Raw genomic sequence first — 18,356 nt, forward strand, 5'->3', positions numbered from 1 at the left:
ATAATGGAGGCCACTGTGCTCATTGGGACCTTCAAAGCAGCAGAAATTTTTCTGTATCCTTCCCCAGATTTGTGCCTCAAGACAATCCTGTCCTGCAGGTCTACAGACAGTTCTTTTGACTTCATACTTGGTGTTTGTGCTCTGACATGCACACTCAACTGAGGGACCTTATATAGACAGGTGTGTGCCTTTCCAAATCATGTCCAATCAACTTAATTTACTGCAGGTGGACTCCAATTAAGCTGTAGAAAGATCTCAAGAATGATCAGTGGAAAAAAGATGCACCTGAGCTCAATTTTGAGCTTCATGGCAAAGGCTGTGAATACTTATGTAAATATGATTTCTTAGTTTTCTATTTTTAATAAATTCAAAAAAAGTAAAAAAAAACTTTTTCACATTGTCATAATGGAGTATTTTGTGTAGAAATTTGAGATAAGAGATCAAATGAATACAATTTGGAATGAGGCTGTAACATGACACAAAATGTGGAAAAAGTGAAGCGCTGTGAATACTTTCCGGATGCACTGTATATTGTAAGTGTATACTTTTGGCAAGCCACGTATGAACACACCTTGTTAAGGGATGGGACACAGTAATGCTACTTCGTTGAATTTAGTAAGTGGCATGAATGAAATTTACTAATCTAATGTAAAAAGTTAAATGCAGAAACATCGTCCAATTTTTTAATGCCGTCACACGTGCTTCACAATTGTCATCGGAATACTCGCAAACTAACAGATCAATTCAGATTTCTCCAAAACTCCGACTTCTGCTTTACAGTCAGACTATTGCCTTTATGTAAACATAGTTACTCAGGTCAATTCAACTAGTTTGTATGTTTCATGTGCTCATGGCAATATATTAACAGATTGCACCATGACACAGATAGTCCATTTAATCCTGTTCAGTTCTCGCCTACGTCCGCTTCCTGCGTTCCGGTAGGGCCATCTAAGCTCCTCTTCTCCTTTTGTCCCTCCTGTATTTTCAGCGCTTTCTTCCTCAACCCACCACACAGCATCAGAATCGTCCGCAGGCATCTTTTGCGGAATGACGGGTCGCAGGCAGCATAAAGCAGCGGGTTGAGGCAGGAATTGAGGTAAGCTACGCAGGTGACATACGGGTGCGCAGCTAGCAAGGTCCGATCCAAAGTGCACGAGTAAGGCAAAACCCCGAACTCCAAAAGCAGGGATAAGGTCTTATTGAGGTGCAGGGGCAGCCAGCAGAGAAAGAACGCCAACACTAGCGTCACAATCACCCTAAGGAGCCTGCGCTGGCGCCGACGGTCAGGTCGAGGCCCGCTGCCGAAGTGTTTGCTCAGGAGGCGGGCCAGGGAACAGTAGCACAACAGAAGGACCACGAGAGGCAACAGAAAACCGAGTATAGTGGATTTCAGGCTTAGTACTGCTGCCCACCACATCTGGGCGCGTTCACGTTCGTCCTCATCCGGCTCGTCTCCGATTAGCATGGAATAATCCATTTGGCAGGCTGCAAAACCCGATTCATCTTGCCAGTCGGACTCCTGGACGGAGCGCAGGAGCAAACCAGGGAGCGCCAAGACCCCTGCTAGAAGCCACAATCCGGTCAAGAACCAACAGGCCCTGCAAGGGTGGTGGCGTCTGGAGCGAGGGCATCCGGCCAGGACCCAATAGCGCTCTGCACTGAGTACACTCAGGCTAAAAACACTTGCATACATGTTGAGGGCGGTGAGGAAACTGCTCAGCTGGCACAGCGTCTGCCCAAAAGGCCAGTGGTACCCCAGGGCTGTGTACACAGACCACAGTGGGAGGGTCACCAGGAAGCAGAGGTCGGCTAATGCTAAGCTAGCTATCAGGGAGTCCGTCAGGGAGCGAGATGGTCGCGGGACCCCAGGAGAAGACGAGCAGGATCGAATGGAAGCGGTTCTCCGGGACTGAACGCCCTTAGTTCTGCAACACCTTCTTTGTTGGTCCACATATGCCCACAGTACCAGACTGTTGCCCAGGCAACCCAGTAGGAAAGCTAGCAGGTAGACAGAGGGGATAATGGAGAAGGACGGAGACCAGTCCGTGTAGTCGCATTCGAAGAAGGGAGGAGGTGAAGGAGAGGTCACATAGTCCAGGTTCGACATGTTGGACTCCATTTCAATGTTTTGGATAGTTGTTCGCTATTTTCGGTTTAGGTCTGCTGATCTGTGCAAATAAAACAGTTTGTATAAGTATTCGCATGTAGGAAATAAAACTACAATGCACAGATTCATCAACACAGCCTAAAAAATCATTGGCTGCTCTCTGGGGAAGATGATTCTTGTTATTAGTAGTGAAATGAGAACTATTTTAACACTTTTAACAATTTTGTGAAATAAGAAAAAAAAAAAAAATCAAAAAAAGCTACTACAAGTTTTATTTCTAAGTAAAATAAAAAAATATTTTAAATCTGATAACACGGATAATTGTTCTTAAATTAGTATTTATAAAATAATACCCTTTGAATTAAATCCTGATATATATAATTTTACCTATTTCTTTTACTATTATCATTTAATTTTAGAGGTTAATTAAAACATTGCAAATATTAGTTGTATGATTATTTTTTGTTTTAAGATAAAAAATGTATTCAATTGTATTTTTTTTTTCTTACAATCTAGGTGGTGAAACAATGAGACAATATTTATATTCACAACATTTAAATCTAGCGATTGGGTTTCCTCCGGGCACTCCAGTTTCCTCCCACATTCCAAAAACATGCATTTCAGGTGAATTGGCCGGTCCAAATTGTCCCTAGGTGTGAATGAGCGAGTAGGTTGTCTGTCCCCGTGTGCCCTGCGATTGAATGGCAACCAGTTCAGGGTGTCCCCTGCCCACTGCCCGATGATTGCTGGGATGGGCTCCAGCACCCCCGCGACCCTACTGAGGACAAGCGGTGTAGCTAATGAGATGAGATGAGAGATTTACTTATTCAATTCTTAAAATAATTCACAATATATTCAGTATTCAACATGACGATTCAATTTTCTTTGAAACTTCGATGTACAATGTTGGTTAAAGAAGTTCAAATGTATATGTCAAGTCAAGTAAAGTCATGTTTATTTGTGACGCCCTTAATCACAAAGGGTCTCAAAGGGCTGCACAGACCACAGATTATTGCAAACCACAGACTATTATGACACCATACCCTCATCTAAAACCTACATGAGGGCAAATAATACACAGATATTGGCAACATAAAATATAGGTTATTTATACGATATACTGTAGAGTAGAAGTGTGTTTAAAGCTTAGATTTAAACATTTCCACTGAGGTTGCAGATCGAACCTCAGGGGAAAGAGCATTCCACAACACCGGGGCCCGGATGGAGAACGCTCTTGAACCTGCAGATCTCTTCTGGGCTCTTGGGATCACTAGTAGACCAGCGTTTTCAGAGCGAAGGCTCCGGACCGGAACATAGGGGGAAATTAAATGTGAATATGTTTACTTTTTGTTTTAGAATTCAATTTTGTCATTTAAAAAAATATGTCATGTTTATTTAGCCCTTTTTCACAAAGATTCTCAAGGGCTGCATAGATCAAAGACTATTGCAAACAATCAGAAATATTGCAAATAATCAAAAATATCTCATTCTATATGAATCGTTTGTGAAAATATAATAAAAGGAATAAAACTCCTGCCATTGGAATAAGAAAATTTTACTTGGAAAATTTGTGTTTTATAATTATTTCTGAAAAAATAACCATTAGTCACGAAATCTCCACCTCCTAAATTTTATTTTGTAGTCATGCAATTTAGCTAATTCTTAAAAAAAACTCCAATATTGTATGTATGTACATTATATATATATATATATATATATATATATAAAAGAATAGATTTGTTTTAGAATCTAAATGAACCTTTTATTTAAGAAAATCAAAAGGTAAATTTTTATTTTAGGAAATAGTTTTCAAGAATAATTTGTAGTAAAATAAATGCCAGTTGAATATGAGCATTTTATTAGGAAAATTAGTTTTTTGTTTGGATTTTATACATTTTCCCACCCTTCTCTTGAACCTTTGGTAAAATGAAGCTCACTTACCATCAGTATGACTTAAAATCCTGCACAAAGAAAAAGTGCAAACATTTCTTCGTCTCTTCTGATATCTGATAGAAATGTGCACGTTGAAAATGGTGCTTCTTATATACATGCTGTCACGCCAGAAAAAAAAAACCCCTCATCTAGTAGACCACACTAGTGGAGTTACGAGAGCTGCAAACAACTCCCCACAAAAACACACAAACAGGCTTTCCCTAAAGACACAACAGATACAACGGTAGCTTGCTTGCATAGACACAGGGATATAAAAAGCAATTTCTTTGCCTGCAAAAGCATGTTTGCTTTGTTTCTCTCTGAAACAGTCAAAAAGGAAGAAAGAAATCTCCAGGGAGCCTTTATAGAGGACACTGTAAATAAAATATAAAAGGGCTGTGTCTGGCCCACCTATGAAAATAAATGCAATAAAAGTACTTCTGTATGAATATCAATTTCTTTCTGTAAAGTTTAAAGAAATCTTTAAAAAAAACAACATGTTTTTTTATACGATTACACCTTTCTGTACCTTCAAGTAAAAAATAAATTGTGTTTAGCTCATTATTTAAAGAGCCAGTGTGTATATGTAGAGACCCCTGGAGGTATAAAAACAATTCATTAATTTGAATATAACACTATTAGTTAAAATAATGAGAAAAACACATGTACTTTCTAATAAACGGGTCTCATAGATTTAGAAATTTGTAATTATACAGCACAGGCTTACATGTTTGGCCGCCACTTTGCTTCTACGGAAGCCGAAATGACCAATTTGCAAGGTTAGCTTATCCCAGCTTTGCTTCTAGCACTTAGGGGCCACTTACCAAACACAACTGAGCACTGCATATGATGGCCGCAGAGTCCTGTGATTCAGGCATCTGCCATTTTTTTAACCACTTCCTTCTCTAGCCACTCATGTTGGCCACCTTGATGGACACTGTGGCATTGTTAGTTGCTCTGTGGATATAAAAGCTTCAGTCATACGTCGGATGCTTGGGAAATTGCTCTTGAAATCCTTCTACTGTCCCTTTTAGGAGCTTCTTCCGCTATGTGCCAAAATTAGCTGCTTAACCCAGCTCTGCATAAACCCAGTTCTTCATTTTTTTACTGATCCAGATGTATACATCTTGCTCTCCTATATTGTCAGTGGCATGGATCAACACCAGTTCCAGGCTCAAATTCATCCTTGCTCAAAAAGAAAAATGAAAGTAGTTTTCCGAATTTTGCTAAAATATATCCTCCGAGCATTAACAGTGTGTCTTATTGTAACGCACATGCTTCAGCTCCATTCTAAGCTAAAGTGACCCCTATTTTAAAACAAAAATATTCTATTGATATGGAGATCAGTGTTCCCGATCTGTGATCGTTTCTAAGAGCATCATCACCCCCCACTTTTGTCTTGACGGACGACTACGTTAGCCTGGCATGGGGTCGCTGTGCAAACAGCTGACAGTAAACAGCGAGTGCAGAGGTCACGTTAGCATCAAGTTGTTGTTACGGGAACGGATGCTTTCATGTACTCTCCCGGCCGGTCAACAGAATAAAAAAGGAGCAAATACAAGCGTTTCCATGGCACAAACAAAAAAATGGCCATAAAGTCGTCGAGATACTGACCTTTACGTTGACCTGTATAGGGAATAGTTTTACGTCTTCAAAAATTGCGATAGACAGATACTTTAAATGATTTTAATTCAACTTCTGTTCACACGCTTGTATTATTTAGTACAGTCTTGTTTTGAAAAAACAAAGCAGTATCTCGAGTTTCTGCAAAAGCAGAAAAGAAAATCCCATCTCTGCACAGATGTAGTTAAGAGTTAAAACATGAAAAATAAAATCACATCAAGAATCTTGATGGCTAAAAAACACAAACATGGCAGTCAGACATACGAGCCTTGATAGAAAGTCACGAGGTAAACCGGTGTACCTAAAATTTAGGCCGCTGCCGCCCCGTCAGTTGAACCATGTCGTGTTTAGCTGCGTCTGTTTCTTGATACTGGTGTCCAGTTTGAGAACTTCACGGATGGCCATAGTGGCGTACGTGGAAGGGGGCAGCGAGAACTCCAAACGCAGAGCGCGGTACTTCCCTTCTGTTTTGCAAACAGAGAGCAGTCAAATCAACACATACCTTCCTAACATGTAAATTGCACAGTTTAGAGTTAACTTTTCTTTTGAATCTAACCATGGTTGAAAACCGGCGCAGGTTTGTCCTCCATTTTTTCAAGATCGGTGTGGACCAGAGAGACCTTCGGATCGTCGTACTTGATCACCTCCCTACACAGTGAAGACAAGAGTCCTGAGACAACCCGGAAGATAGGTAACTATGATAACAGGCTTTCCTCTTACCCATAAAATCTTGCTTCTTGCGACAAAAAACAATAACCGATAACTTCCATATTATATGTGTTCATCATGTGAAAATATGTCAATTCTAACATTATATTAGTGTCAGTATTTAAGCTCTACACAAGGAGCTACAGCAAATACAATAAATATTTCCTTTTTCGACAATCAATAAATATAACCTTTTCAAATTGAAAAACAAACAGAAAAACTAATAATTTGACAGTATCACTGTATTTTGGATGACAATGAACATAGATCTTCCCTTGGGATGAATGAGTGGAAATTTAAAAAAACAACAACCATATTTTCTGGACTATAAAGAGCACCTGATAAGAAGGAGAATGCTCAAAAATAGCATTTTGCTAAAAATTTCTAATAGACAATGCGCACTGGCAGGACATTGAAACTAAAGTAAGATTGGGTTGTATTAAAAAAAAAAAGAAAAATCATCAGAAAACACATGATTGATTTATAATTGTGTACAGAGACCCCTGGCTATTGTGCGTTTGAGCCACTCCTTTGCGGAAAAAGAACATTGAATAAAAAATTAAAAAAGCTTGAAAAATACGGATGCCTCTTACCACTCTTGCCAAGATACAAGGCGATTGGCCATTCAATTAAAAAATATATAAATAAAAAAGAGGAAAATAATAATCCAACAACTGCCTGACTCATTACTAAAGGAACGTTTTGAACTGTCAATATTCACGCCGACTGGCCAACAGCCCTTGATTTGAGATCTCAGATGCCGATTGGCCAATTTATATCATGACACCTTTAATACTGTACTGTGACCGAACACCTGCTTTGCAGTCTTTTCTGCATCTCAGCGAAAGGATTTTTTGTTTGTTATGAACCAAACTCGGTCATTTGGTGTAGCTAACGAACCACATAAAAAGCTAAAAATGCATGCAATTAATGAAACTATAACCCTGTTGGACAAGGTGAAAGCTCCAAAAACAAGGTTGAAGAAGTGGAGGACAACTTGGTCAGAACCGTCAAATTTAAGGAATCAAATTGATGACTTGATGGCCGTTTCTAAGCGCATCTTTGTTAATAAGAAAAAAAGAGACGCTCACAACTTCCAAATACAGATGTGCGTCGAAGAAAATGAAGAACGTCCTCCTGCTGCCACTACGGCTTTAATGAGGGTGCGCCCAGAAAAAGAGGGGAAAAAAGACACATTTAATACTAAGTAATAAGTAGTGTTTATTTTTGAATTTGATTGTTTTGTATTTGTTTGCTCCCTCTCTCAGTCGATAAACCGGCTTTAATACATTTTATTTACCATATCATTTATAGGGCGCAGTATAATATCTATGGAAAAAATGGGTTTTTAAGGGTGCCTTATCATTTGGAAAATATGGCAATTTAGTGGATGGTGTAGCTGAAATTAAGGAAAATTAATCAAGCACCGACCAGTTGACATCACTGGGCCTGATAAGGACACGTCTGTAGGCTCCAGCCAATGAGTAGTCTTTAACTTTGTGCCGCATGTTGTCGATGTCCAGCCCGTCTGCGTTCAGCATCTCTCTGTAACCTTTCCCAACTGGCACAGACACACATTTTTGCCTCATTCATTTTATCATTTTTTTTTTAATTAGAAAACGCCTCCCTACCGTGGTGGGAAGGGTAGATGACATCGTAGCCAGGAAGCGGCATCACAATGTCGTGTATGGAGTGGCTCTTTGCCTCTTCTTCTGAGAGGATATGTGCTCTGGCTTGAGAAAGGAATTATTTATTAATTTATTTTTAACCGGAATGAAGACACAGACAGATGATCCTCGACTAGATACTAACTTCCCCTAAGAACCAGGTCTCCTTCAACTGGCGTGAGACCAAATGCGTCGATCCTGCGGCTGACCATGGTGTTCCATACCACACTTTGGTAGCTGTGGATATACATCAGGCGGTTGTTCCGAGGGATCTTCATGAAAGGACAAAGAACAGCAGAACTATAAAAATATGATTTCAAAATAGTTTGAGGTTTTCACCTGACCTATTTTTTTTTTTTTAAAAAACAATGTACGGTAATAAAGACGCCACACAAAAAAATCATTTAAAAAATATATATATCTTGGACTACCTTAAAGTGCAATATGGAAGCCTGAAGGGTACCACTTTGCGAAATTTGGGAGCCCACTTCCATATTTTCTTGCATGAGAAAGGATGAATTTCCAATCAGCAACAACATATGAAAGCTGACAATCTACCTGATTGACAACAAATACCGAGTGAGTTGGATACACCCTAAGCAGCTGAATAGCTGGAAATGGTTAGACCCGGTGTAAACAGCTATCCTTAGCGACTAGCTGGAGAAGCAACTTAAAAAGCCAGAAAAATATACCAGAATTTTTTAAGCGTTGGGACCCTGAATCACGGAACTTGGCTACGTAATGTATTTTTATATGACTAGGGATCTCCATATAATTCAAACTGGAGCTTTATTTTCCTCTGAGATAATTCAAGTTATCACAAATTTACAGAATATAGCAATATCATGTTTTTTTTTTCCAAATCCTAATGCAGTACACTCGAGCTTTTATTTTAGTTCTTTAAAAAAAATATATACAAATATGGTAATTAGCTTATTTTTGACCATTTCGCTTTTATGTTTTACTAAGAAAAATCTGGCATGTAAGGAAACGTACTTACAGGTTTTACACAGTGCAAATCTGATGAAAGAAAATCCTACAGGCATTACTGCAAAAACACTAGCATTAGGGGCTACATCCGCAATGCTAGCGATCGTAGTTGATATTTGTGACACTAAAATTAGATGCCAAATGAATTAGCGTTAACTGCAAAAGTGATGGTAGCAGCTAAAGTAAAGATTCTTTGAAATTAAAAAACAGAATGTAAGTCGTACATCAAATGAAAAAGCACTAACCAACCCAAAGGCTGTGACAATGTTATTTTTGCCATGCTGAGAGAGTCCTCTCAGAAGCTGACCCTCCACACAGCGCTTGTTAGGCAATTTCTTCAAAGCAGCCTCTGGATCCTGAGTCTTGGCCCACTCCTCCCTGCAGCGAACCAGGAATTCTTTCTCAGCTGCAGGAAAAGCAAGACCGAAAAAATTTGCCGGAGTCGCAAAATTCTATCATGAGAGAATCAGGGATTTATTTGTACCTCCGGGACGAGGCTTTAGGATTAAATCAACCACTTGCTTCCAGTCATTCTTCAAGATGGCCCTGTGACATAAGGAAACAGAAAGTTTGTTAGCCTTAAGTTATACAGAAGTTGAGGATTAGCGTTACCTGCCGACTTGCTGCGTGGGCACCGCTGTGGTGCCGAAGCGCTGCATGCCGTAGTAGTTAATGAAGCCCATCTGTTTGAGGGATGTCATGGCCTGGTTGACCTGGGCTTCAGTTCCTGAAATGTTCCTAAAGCGAAGGGAAATATTGAGGAAATAAAAGCGAAAATATCAAAATAATAATTCGGGGCCAAATCCAAATATGAGCCCAAACACTAAAAGAACAACTATAAAAAGAAAATCAAACTAATAATCTAAAATATGTATTTAGCACTGGCTTGCTTTAAAGGCATTATCTAAAATTATGAATAACTGGCACATTTTAAGTACTTTTGAATAAGAGACTTGTACAGAAAATTCAACCAACCTATCACAAACATGACACAACACAATATAGTATACCTAATGACCACAGTGAAGTGGTTCCCCTGCAGCTCCCCCAGCTTGAGAGGATGGTTCTTGTAGGAGAAATTTCCCACCTTGAGGTTCATTAGGCACTTGTTGAGGTGGGCCAACCTCTCAGCTGTTATCCTGAAAAACCTTTCCGGCTTAAGTAACACATCAGACGGCACCATACAGCTCACTACATTTTCCACACTCACTTCAACACAGCGATCTCCTGCACAGTGATAGCCCTTTTGTCCTTAGTCCCCATGTATGAGAACATGTTGGGTCTGAGCCTGAGGTGAAGAAAAATACAAATGCTTCAGAGGATCAGGTTTGTCAAAAAAAGAAGTAACCATGGATTATGCACTCAAAATTTTGATACAACAGTTGCCTCAACAAACTGGTGCTCATCGAGGCTGAGAAATTGAAGAACACCGAACCTGAGGAACTTTGACAGCACGTTAATGGCGTCCATTGTGTCCTTGTTTTCCTTGTACAGCACAAAATGGCAGAAACTGCCACGGTTCTTGGGCCAGGAGTGCTTCCTTGGTGCTTTTAAAAGGATGAAAAAATTAGAAGAAATAAACCACACACTTTAGAGGTGTTAGATTGTGTCAGAGACCTTGTCTTTGATGTAATAACAGCTTCAGCAGTATGACTACTGAACTCTCTCCACGCCCGTTAAAAAGAAATTAACTCTCATGACTAAGGAAAAAGTACTACTTCTGCATATCAACTTGGACACATCTGCTTCTTGTATTATTTTACCTTTTATTATTGCTATAGCTGCTTGGAATAATCTATTGTACGTTGTGTCTTTTGTCCTGTATTACAGTTGAATTATTCAAGTATTAGCCAGTATTATCTTAGGGTTAGGACTGTTCTTGTGCATCTGCACTTTATTGTTGTCGATGTCAAAGCATGGGACAGTTTAGAAGGTAATTTCGATAAATTTGTATTTCAAGTACATCTGAAAAAAATTGTAAAATAAAATTGACAAAATTTACTAAAATCGCTCTATTTTTAGCGCAAAGCTGTTTCAAAACCGTTAATCTCCTTGTTTGCATGGAGAGGGACTTCTGTACTTACCTGCAGATGTTTTCACCTCTTTCCCAAGAAAAGCAAAATATAGACAACAGAAGACCATTACTTAGCAGTACATGTTTTTGAGGAATGCATGCACAAACAAACTCGAGTGATTTGAATGGACTGAAAAAAGATATAGGGAGCAATCAAAGTGAGGAACGCGACCCACATTAAGACTTGAATGTCGGGTTTGGACACTGGGAATACTCATGCATATACAGTATACCCCTGAGTTACAGCGTCCCTAGCATACGATATCTTTACAAAAGTCAATTCCATTGAAGTTGGGAAAAAGTTTAAAATGTCAGTAAAATTAGAATAGAATGACTTGCAAACCTTTTCTAACCCATATTTAAATGAATACACCACAAAGACAAGATTATCCATGTTCAAACTCATAAACTTTATTTCCATAAGCAAATAATGATAAACTTAGAATTTTATAATTGCAACAAGTGCCAAAGTAGTTGGGAAAGGGGCTTCTTCACCATTGTGTTACATCACCTTTCCTTTTAATAACACTCAATAAACGTTTAGGAAGTGAGGAGACTAGTTGTTGAATCGTTGATAGTGGAATCCTTTCCCATTCTTGCTTTATGTACAGCTTCAGCTGTTCAACAGTCCGGGGTCTCCTTTGTCTTATTCTGCGCTTTATAATGCGCCACACATTTTCAATGGGAGACAGGTCAGGACTGCAGGCAGGCCAGTCAAGCACCCGCACCCTCTTACTACGAAGCCACGCTGTCGTGAGACGTGCAGTGTGTGGCTTGGCATTATCCTGCTGGAAGAAGCAAGGGCGCCCATGGTAAAGATTCTGTTTGGATGGCAACATACTTTGTTCCAAAACCTGAATGTACTTTTCTGCATTAATGGTGCCTTCACAGATGTGCAGGTTACCCATTCCTTGGCCACTCATGCACCCCCATACCATCACAGATGCTGGCTTTTGCACTTTGCGTGCATAACAGTCTGGGTGGTTCTGTTCTTCTTTGGACCGGAGGACACGACGTCCACAATTTCCAAACACAATTTGGAAAACTGACTCATCAGACCACAGAACACTTTTCCACTTTGTATCAGTCCATTTTAGATGGGCTCGGGCCCAGAGAACCCTGCGGCGTTTCTGGATGTTGTTGATGAATGGCTTACGCTTTGCAACATAAAGTTTTAACCCACACTTACGGATATAGCGTCGAACTGTATTGACTGACAGTGGTTTTCCAAAGTGTTCCTGAGCCCATGTGGTGATGTCCTTTACACATTGATGTCGGTTCTTAATGCAGTACCGCTTGAGGGCTCGGAGGTCACGGGCATTCAATAATGGTTTACGGCCATGCCGTTTACGCACAGTGATTTCTCCAGATTCCCTGAACCTTTTCACAATATTATGGACTGTAGATGATGATATCCCTAAATTCCTTGCAATTGTACTCTGAGGAATGTTGTTTTTAAACTGTTCAACAATTTGCTCACGCAGTTGTTCACAAAGAGGTGAACCTCGCCCCATCCTTGCATGTGAATGACTTAGCTTGTTCGGGTCTCCCTTTTTTATACCCAGTAACAACTCTCACCTGTTGCTAATTCATCTGTTCACCTGCAAATAGTTGGTTGATTTCCATTCATCCACTTTCTGAGTAGTTATTGACACCTGTCCCAACTATTTTGGCACGTGTTGCTGTCATCAAATTACAGAGTTGATGATTTTCTCCCAAAACAATAAAGTTTATGAGTGAAGACAATAAATATGTTGTCTTTGCTGTGCATTCATTTAAATATGGGTTGAAAAGAATTTGCAATTTACTTGGATCAATTTTTATTTGCAATTAACACACTTTCCCAACTTCATTGGAATTGAGTTTTGTACATTAGGAATTTAGGATGTGGAATAAGAAATGTTTTGGTCCCTCGCCCCACATTTTTTGTCGCCCAAAACAAATTACATTCGAACTTGAAGTGTTTATTTTGAATTATATGCCGCATAAGTCTCTAAGATGCCTGTCTGTTATTGGTCGACGTCATAAGATGCTGTCTGCTAATGGTTTGCGTCACAACAGAATGAACATGTTGCTATGCTATTGCCTGAACTTCCTTACAATGCTCCCTCCGTAGTTCAGAATCCCATATACCTTTTAAATGTTTAACCATGGGTCCCAATGCTTGCAAGGATAAGGGAAAAGTGAAAGCATAACAACCACGGAAAGAAAGTTTACGATTATCAAGAAAGACGAAGGAGCATTCCAATCCTCGCTAAGGAATATGGCCGTAACCAATCAATTGTGACAATTATTGAGATAAAATAGGCTATCACAGCAACACACAATTCAAAAGAAATAACTGCTCTCTCCTGGAAGTTTCCATTGAATTTTTTTGCCCGACAATTTTACCCTGCGGTACACACCTAAAACGGATTTATGTCGTATTCTAGGGGTATACTGTATCAGGATATAGGAATTAGTTATCTTGCAAATGAAAACAATATTTATTATTATATACTAGGGGCATAAATACAGCCTCATTGGCATGCACATGCCAATTCGGATTGATTTTCATACTTAACGGAAACCCTGTTTAGAAATATGAACAATATTATTGTTAGACCAGGGGTCTCCAACGTGGTTCCCATGATATCCCTTAGACCAGCAGCGGTGCCCGCAGGCCGGTCATTAAGATTTCTTTTGTGAAAATAATTTTTTTAGTGGGTGAGTCTGTTTAACCCTGCTTCCGATAATTTATCTGGTAATGTCATGCTAACAGCATAGTAATAACATGATGAGTTGTTTTTTTAAATGCACGTGACAATGGGTGCCTTTTGCGCTAATTAGTAACAAAAAGTAGCTCTCGGCTTGGAATAGGTTGGAGACCCCTGTGTTGGACCATAGTGGTAGCGCCCCATGATTTTTTTTTTACACCTATCACTAACCAGCAAGAGCTTTCTTCCCAGCAGCATGGTAAGCCACGATGAACCTGCGACCATCCCTCTCCTCTGTCTTGGTCTCCAAGCCTGGAAATTGAGTTTTGATGGCTTTGTGTACCAGAGTTCGTTTATCCTTTGACTCATCTCCCTAGAAAATAGATCAACATGACCTAAAGACGTTTAGTTTAACCAAGAAAGGAAATTAGGGTGTAAGTGACCTCAATGGAGACGCAGCTCTCTTTGTTCTTGAAAAGCTGCAGCTCCTCCAGCTGTTTCTTCTGTTCCTTGGATAACACTGTGCAATCAGATGTTGGATTCGATTCTGCTGCTGCTGCTTCCTAGTAGATATATAGTTGCCTTAAAATAATAAATTCCGACTAGAGTTTTACAAGGCAATTTGTTTCCTTACTGGAACATCCTGAGGTATTGACTGGTCATCTAAATGCACTATCTTCCCTTCTTTGCTGATTTCATGCACCACAAAATCGGAGTACCTGTTTAAGAAATAACAGTCAAAGGCTGTGCAGTGGAAGAAAACGATTTTGAAAAAGAACAAACCTTTCCTTCAGAATTCCAGAGAAACCCTTGTGCTCACTGACGTAATTACAGATGCCCACATCCAACTCTGTGAGACCGTGCTTCATCATGTCAGCAAATGTCTCACCGCTGCAATCCTCCTCCTCTACCTCCTCCACTTCTTCCCCATTGCTCATCTCTCCCTTTGGAGCGCCATTCTCGTGTTCTTCGTCAACTTTGGCCCGCTTAGTCACAGCCCCCTCGTCTGCCTCATCCTCCGGGCAGCTTCTCTTCTCCCCAGAGACAACTGGTACTGGTTCTGGCTTAAATTCATCCATGGTTTACAAGCTAGGATAAATCGATTTAGAAATTGAATTGTCCTTAATGTCATTGATAACAACACACTGAACATTATTTATAACAAGATTAGATTTGAGACTCGAGAATAATCATGTCAAAAGAGACTTAAAAGAGATGATATATATATATATATATATATATATATATATATATATATATGGAATAAATTGGGCAACTATTTACCAGATAGTGCCTGTAAACTGACCTAAAACGCAAGTGCCTAGGAACAACAACGCAATGGAAAACAGTGCAACTACATCAGCAGCAATATATTTCCAAAATAAAAGTATTGCATCTTGCATATGCTGTGACTGTGATTGCAAACAAAGATCTTGCATGAGCATCACCAAGGTGCGTGGTACTCAAGTCTTGTATAGATTGAGTTTGCTACTTGAATACATCAAGCTATCAGAGATATTTCAGAACTGAATACAGGAGTCAGATACATATAAAAAAGTAAGTAACAATCCTCGAACTATGCCTTAAGTTGTCATGGTAACGAAAACTACCTCCATGCAGGATTTCTTTTACAATACTTATTCGTTGTAGGATTTCGAGTAGACTGTGAATCGATTACGAATAATAACACGAATAACTGTAATAAAATAACTCACGAACAAAACATACAAATAAATTTACTTCATCATAACCTTTAAGTTCAAACCTTACGTGTACATTGAGGTTAGCAGTTAGCATCAGCGCATGTCAACACAAGCTAACAAAACCACATAACGGGTAAAGTGTATAATGTATGACTGTACACAAATGTCAGGTCACATGCGTAAATAACATTTTTAATGGTTAATAGCGGAGCTAAGTAGAGAAATAAATTCAAAGTACCTCAATGTTAACACGGTATAGCATTAATGGCTAAACTCCCATTGAACACGTGTGTGGCCAAATGCGCATGCGCCTTATTTCTTCCTGATAGACAGTGCCCGCCTACTTCATTAAAAATAACAAGATCTCAAACGCGAATTAAAGGCACTCGCGGGCCACGTCGCCCACACATGACGCCTAAAATGTGTTTCTATGACTAAGAAACTTGAGTAATTGGTGCAAAAGTCAACCAGATTACGGTAAATGTGAGCTGTAGTATCTGACTATTTGTATTTAAAACATTTAAAAGTGCATCGACGGGTGAGTCAAGATATTTGCGACAGAGTGCAGATTTACGGCAACACTATAACGTTAGTTTGTGTCTTTTTTATGATATTGATACGTTTCTACAATTTTAAAAAGTGTTTGAAAAGATAATGGCTCTAAATACTTTATAAAAACGGGAATGACGAGGTTGTCCCCTTCTCCGAGATCGGTTTGTGTCCTTTACGGCCGTTATAAGATATTCTCGGCGCGAAGCAGGAACCGGCGCCGTGGCTTAGTTGGTTAAAGCGCCTGTCTAGTAAACAGGAGATCCTGGGTTCGAATCCCAGCGGTGCCTTTTTGTTTTCTCAAATATAGAACTGTACTCTCGTCCCTTTCCCTAAACGGGTAAATGCCAACAGAATTGTCTTTATTAACATTTATATCAACGTTGTGAAAGTGTGTATTCAACGGGATTAGACATGGTACTCCGGGCTAATAAAGATATGAGGAGATAAAGATTATTAGGATAATAAGGCAAAAAAAATAATCACAACTTTATTTTGTGCCTAAGCGAATTAATAATTGAGTTCACTACATTTAGCATTATCTCAGGAAATGGAGAACAAGAATGTAAACAGGAAATGGCAGTAGGCTTTAGAGAATGAAACCCACCATTTTACCATTTTAAAACAGAAATAAATGCATACTTCAGACAATTGATTAAAAAAAATATAGAAAAGCAAACTGTATACCGGTACATCCATAAAATTGTTAATAACATAGATTAGGAACAATACTCTGCAACAGTTTTGGTTGAGTTTTACAAGATATTTTTCAAGCAATTACTAAATATGTTTCTACTTAATAAAGATTAAGCACAATACTGTGCAACAGTTTTGGTTGAGTTTTACAAGATAATTTTTCAAGCAATTACTAAATATGTTTCTACTTAATAACTCCAAAAACTTTGGAGGATTTGCACAACGTGGATTATTATGCCAATTCAAACAGGACTACAGTCTATTTTATTTTATTACCGACTATTCAAAGCTTTCCTCAAAATTACAAATAGAAAAGTACCAAAATTAACAAATACTTAACAGGATTTAAAAAAATGAAAACAATTAACTTTTAAAGATAAAACTAATTGTTCATTATTAACAATTTTTTTACAAATTAAAAATGAAAATAAATAATTGATTAAAATGTAGACCCTGAGCTATTTTGATTTAATGTTTTGGTATTTCTGTCTGCCGAAATTACGAATAGAATATACATAATGATCTTTATTGTCATTGATTACTGGGGTTTGGTTTCCTTTCTTGTTTAGAAGATTCATTTTCATGTTTTGTACAAAAAAGGAAAAAGCTGGAGATAAAAAATTTTAATTTAAAAATGAAATGCATTATGTAGGGCAGGGGTCACCAATGTGGTGCCCACAGGTCCCAGGTTACTCCCTACATGAGTAACCTGTGGACTGGTTTTAAATATAGCTCACCAGCGATGGGTTATTGAGATTTTCTAGGAAATGTGAGAAATGAGAAATCTTTGATGTGAACCTTGTGTTTGAATCCATGATTAATTGTTCATTTAAAAATACACAAAAAAACATATTTATCGGCATCAATTAGTGAAAAAAATCTGTTTATATGCCCAATAGACAAGTTGATGTCAGCTGCTTTTGTATATGTGCACATGTAACGTGTATTGTGGAGCTCCATTAGTGACAAAATTCCTTATATGCCTAAAATGAAGTTCCAATAGTGACAAAATTCTCTCGTTGTGTAGTTTGACGATGCCATGGGCATGTGTTAGTGTTGCGTGTTATTGTTGTGTGCAAGGGTCAAGTGTGGTTGTTCGTGCCAATGTTAACTTTAGATGTACATGTGCATATGTCAAGTCTCTTCGTTCGTGTACATATAACATAATACATGCACACACACACATACAACAAAAGTCACGAGCAACAACACATGATATATACATGCAGCAACACTAACAGCCACATAGGCAGAGTTTTACCAGTAATGAAACATCATGATATATACATTTACAGAATTTTGGCACTAATAGAGCCCCGTAATAATGTATGTATCCGGCAGTAGCTCAGGAGGTAAAGATCAAGAGGGTGCAGGTTTGAATCCCGTGTCCTTGGGCAAGACACCGAATCCTAAGGTAGTTGCCTTGCATGACTGAAGCTGCTCTTAGTCCGTGTTTGTGTGAAGCACATTGTATGAAAATCTCTCAGTGCCCTTCTACAAGGCCGATTTTCAGTGGTTGACTGAGCTTAGGCAGCGGTGCAGAGGTTCAGGGTTCTAGTCCAGCTACTGCAGCCTCCACATTCCAAAAACATGCAGGTCAGGTTAATTGGC

The 18,356-nt window shown here is 39.0% G+C and overlaps 3 protein-coding genes and 1 non-coding gene across 10 annotated transcripts in view; 2 read left to right on the forward strand and 2 right to left on the reverse strand.

The window, feature by feature from the left end:
- Positions 1-669: 669 nt before the first annotated feature.
- Positions 670-4,998, reverse strand: aplnr2 (apelin receptor 2). 2 transcript variants are annotated; one of them, XM_088340598.1, is made up of 2 exons: positions 4,864-4,998; positions 670-2,168 (listed from the first exon to the last, which is right to left on the reverse strand). In XM_088340598.1, exon 2 carries the CDS (start codon positions 2,117-2,119, stop codon positions 905-907), a length of 1,215 nt encoding a protein of 404 aa, XP_088196724.1. In that variant the 5' UTR covers positions 2,120-2,168; positions 4,864-4,998; the 3' UTR covers positions 670-904. The 2 variants fall into 2 exon arrangements, with proteins under 2 accessions (XP_088196724.1, XP_088196725.1); XM_088340599.1 differs by lacking the exon at positions 4,864-4,998 and adding an exon at positions 4,049-4,272.
- Positions 4,999-5,709: 711 nt separating this feature from the next.
- Positions 5,710-15,901, reverse strand: pus7 (pseudouridine synthase 7). Of its 3 annotated transcripts, XM_088340596.1 has the most exons (18): positions 15,739-15,901; positions 14,581-14,886; positions 14,432-14,516; positions 14,241-14,360; positions 14,029-14,170; positions 11,112-11,129; positions 10,463-10,574; positions 10,238-10,315; positions 10,038-10,166; positions 9,640-9,765; positions 9,512-9,573; positions 9,273-9,433; positions 8,183-8,309; positions 8,002-8,103; positions 7,802-7,931; positions 6,219-6,310; positions 5,964-6,126; positions 5,710-5,894 (listed from the first exon to the last, which is right to left on the reverse strand). In XM_088340596.1, exons 2-17 carry the CDS (start codon positions 14,874-14,876, stop codon positions 5,990-5,992), a joined length of 1,917 nt encoding a protein of 638 aa, XP_088196722.1. In that variant the 5' UTR covers positions 14,877-14,886; positions 15,739-15,901; the 3' UTR covers positions 5,710-5,894; positions 5,964-5,989. The 3 variants fall into 3 exon arrangements, with proteins under 3 accessions (XP_088196722.1, XP_088196721.1, XP_088196723.1); XM_088340595.1 differs by having other exon boundaries at positions 5,710-6,126; XM_088340597.1 differs by lacking the exon at positions 11,112-11,129 and having other exon boundaries at positions 5,710-6,126.
- Positions 15,838-18,356, forward strand: part of srpk2 (SRSF protein kinase 2) — an 82,739-nt gene continuing 80,220 nt past the window's right edge. For 2 of the 4 annotated variants that reach the window (XM_088340588.1, XM_088340591.1), the window contains exon 1: positions 15,957-16,088. The gene's annotated coding sequence lies outside the window, so the exon portion shown is untranslated. Of the gene's footprint in view, positions 16,089-18,356 lie in introns of all 4 variants that reach the window. The other 2 variants (XM_088340589.1, XM_088340590.1) reach the window with 2 other exon arrangements.
- Positions 16,266-16,339, forward strand: trnat-agu (transfer RNA threonine (anticodon AGU)). Its single transcript has one exon. It is a non-coding gene; the product is annotated as a tRNA-Thr (tRNA).

The sequence above is a fragment of the Urocampus carinirostris genome, chromosome 7 (assembly GCF_059441175.1).
Source record: "Urocampus carinirostris isolate Australia breed hairy pipefish chromosome 7, RoL_Ucar_1.0, whole genome shotgun sequence".
Lineage (NCBI taxonomy): Eukaryota > Metazoa > Chordata > Actinopteri > Syngnathiformes > Syngnathidae > Urocampus > Urocampus carinirostris.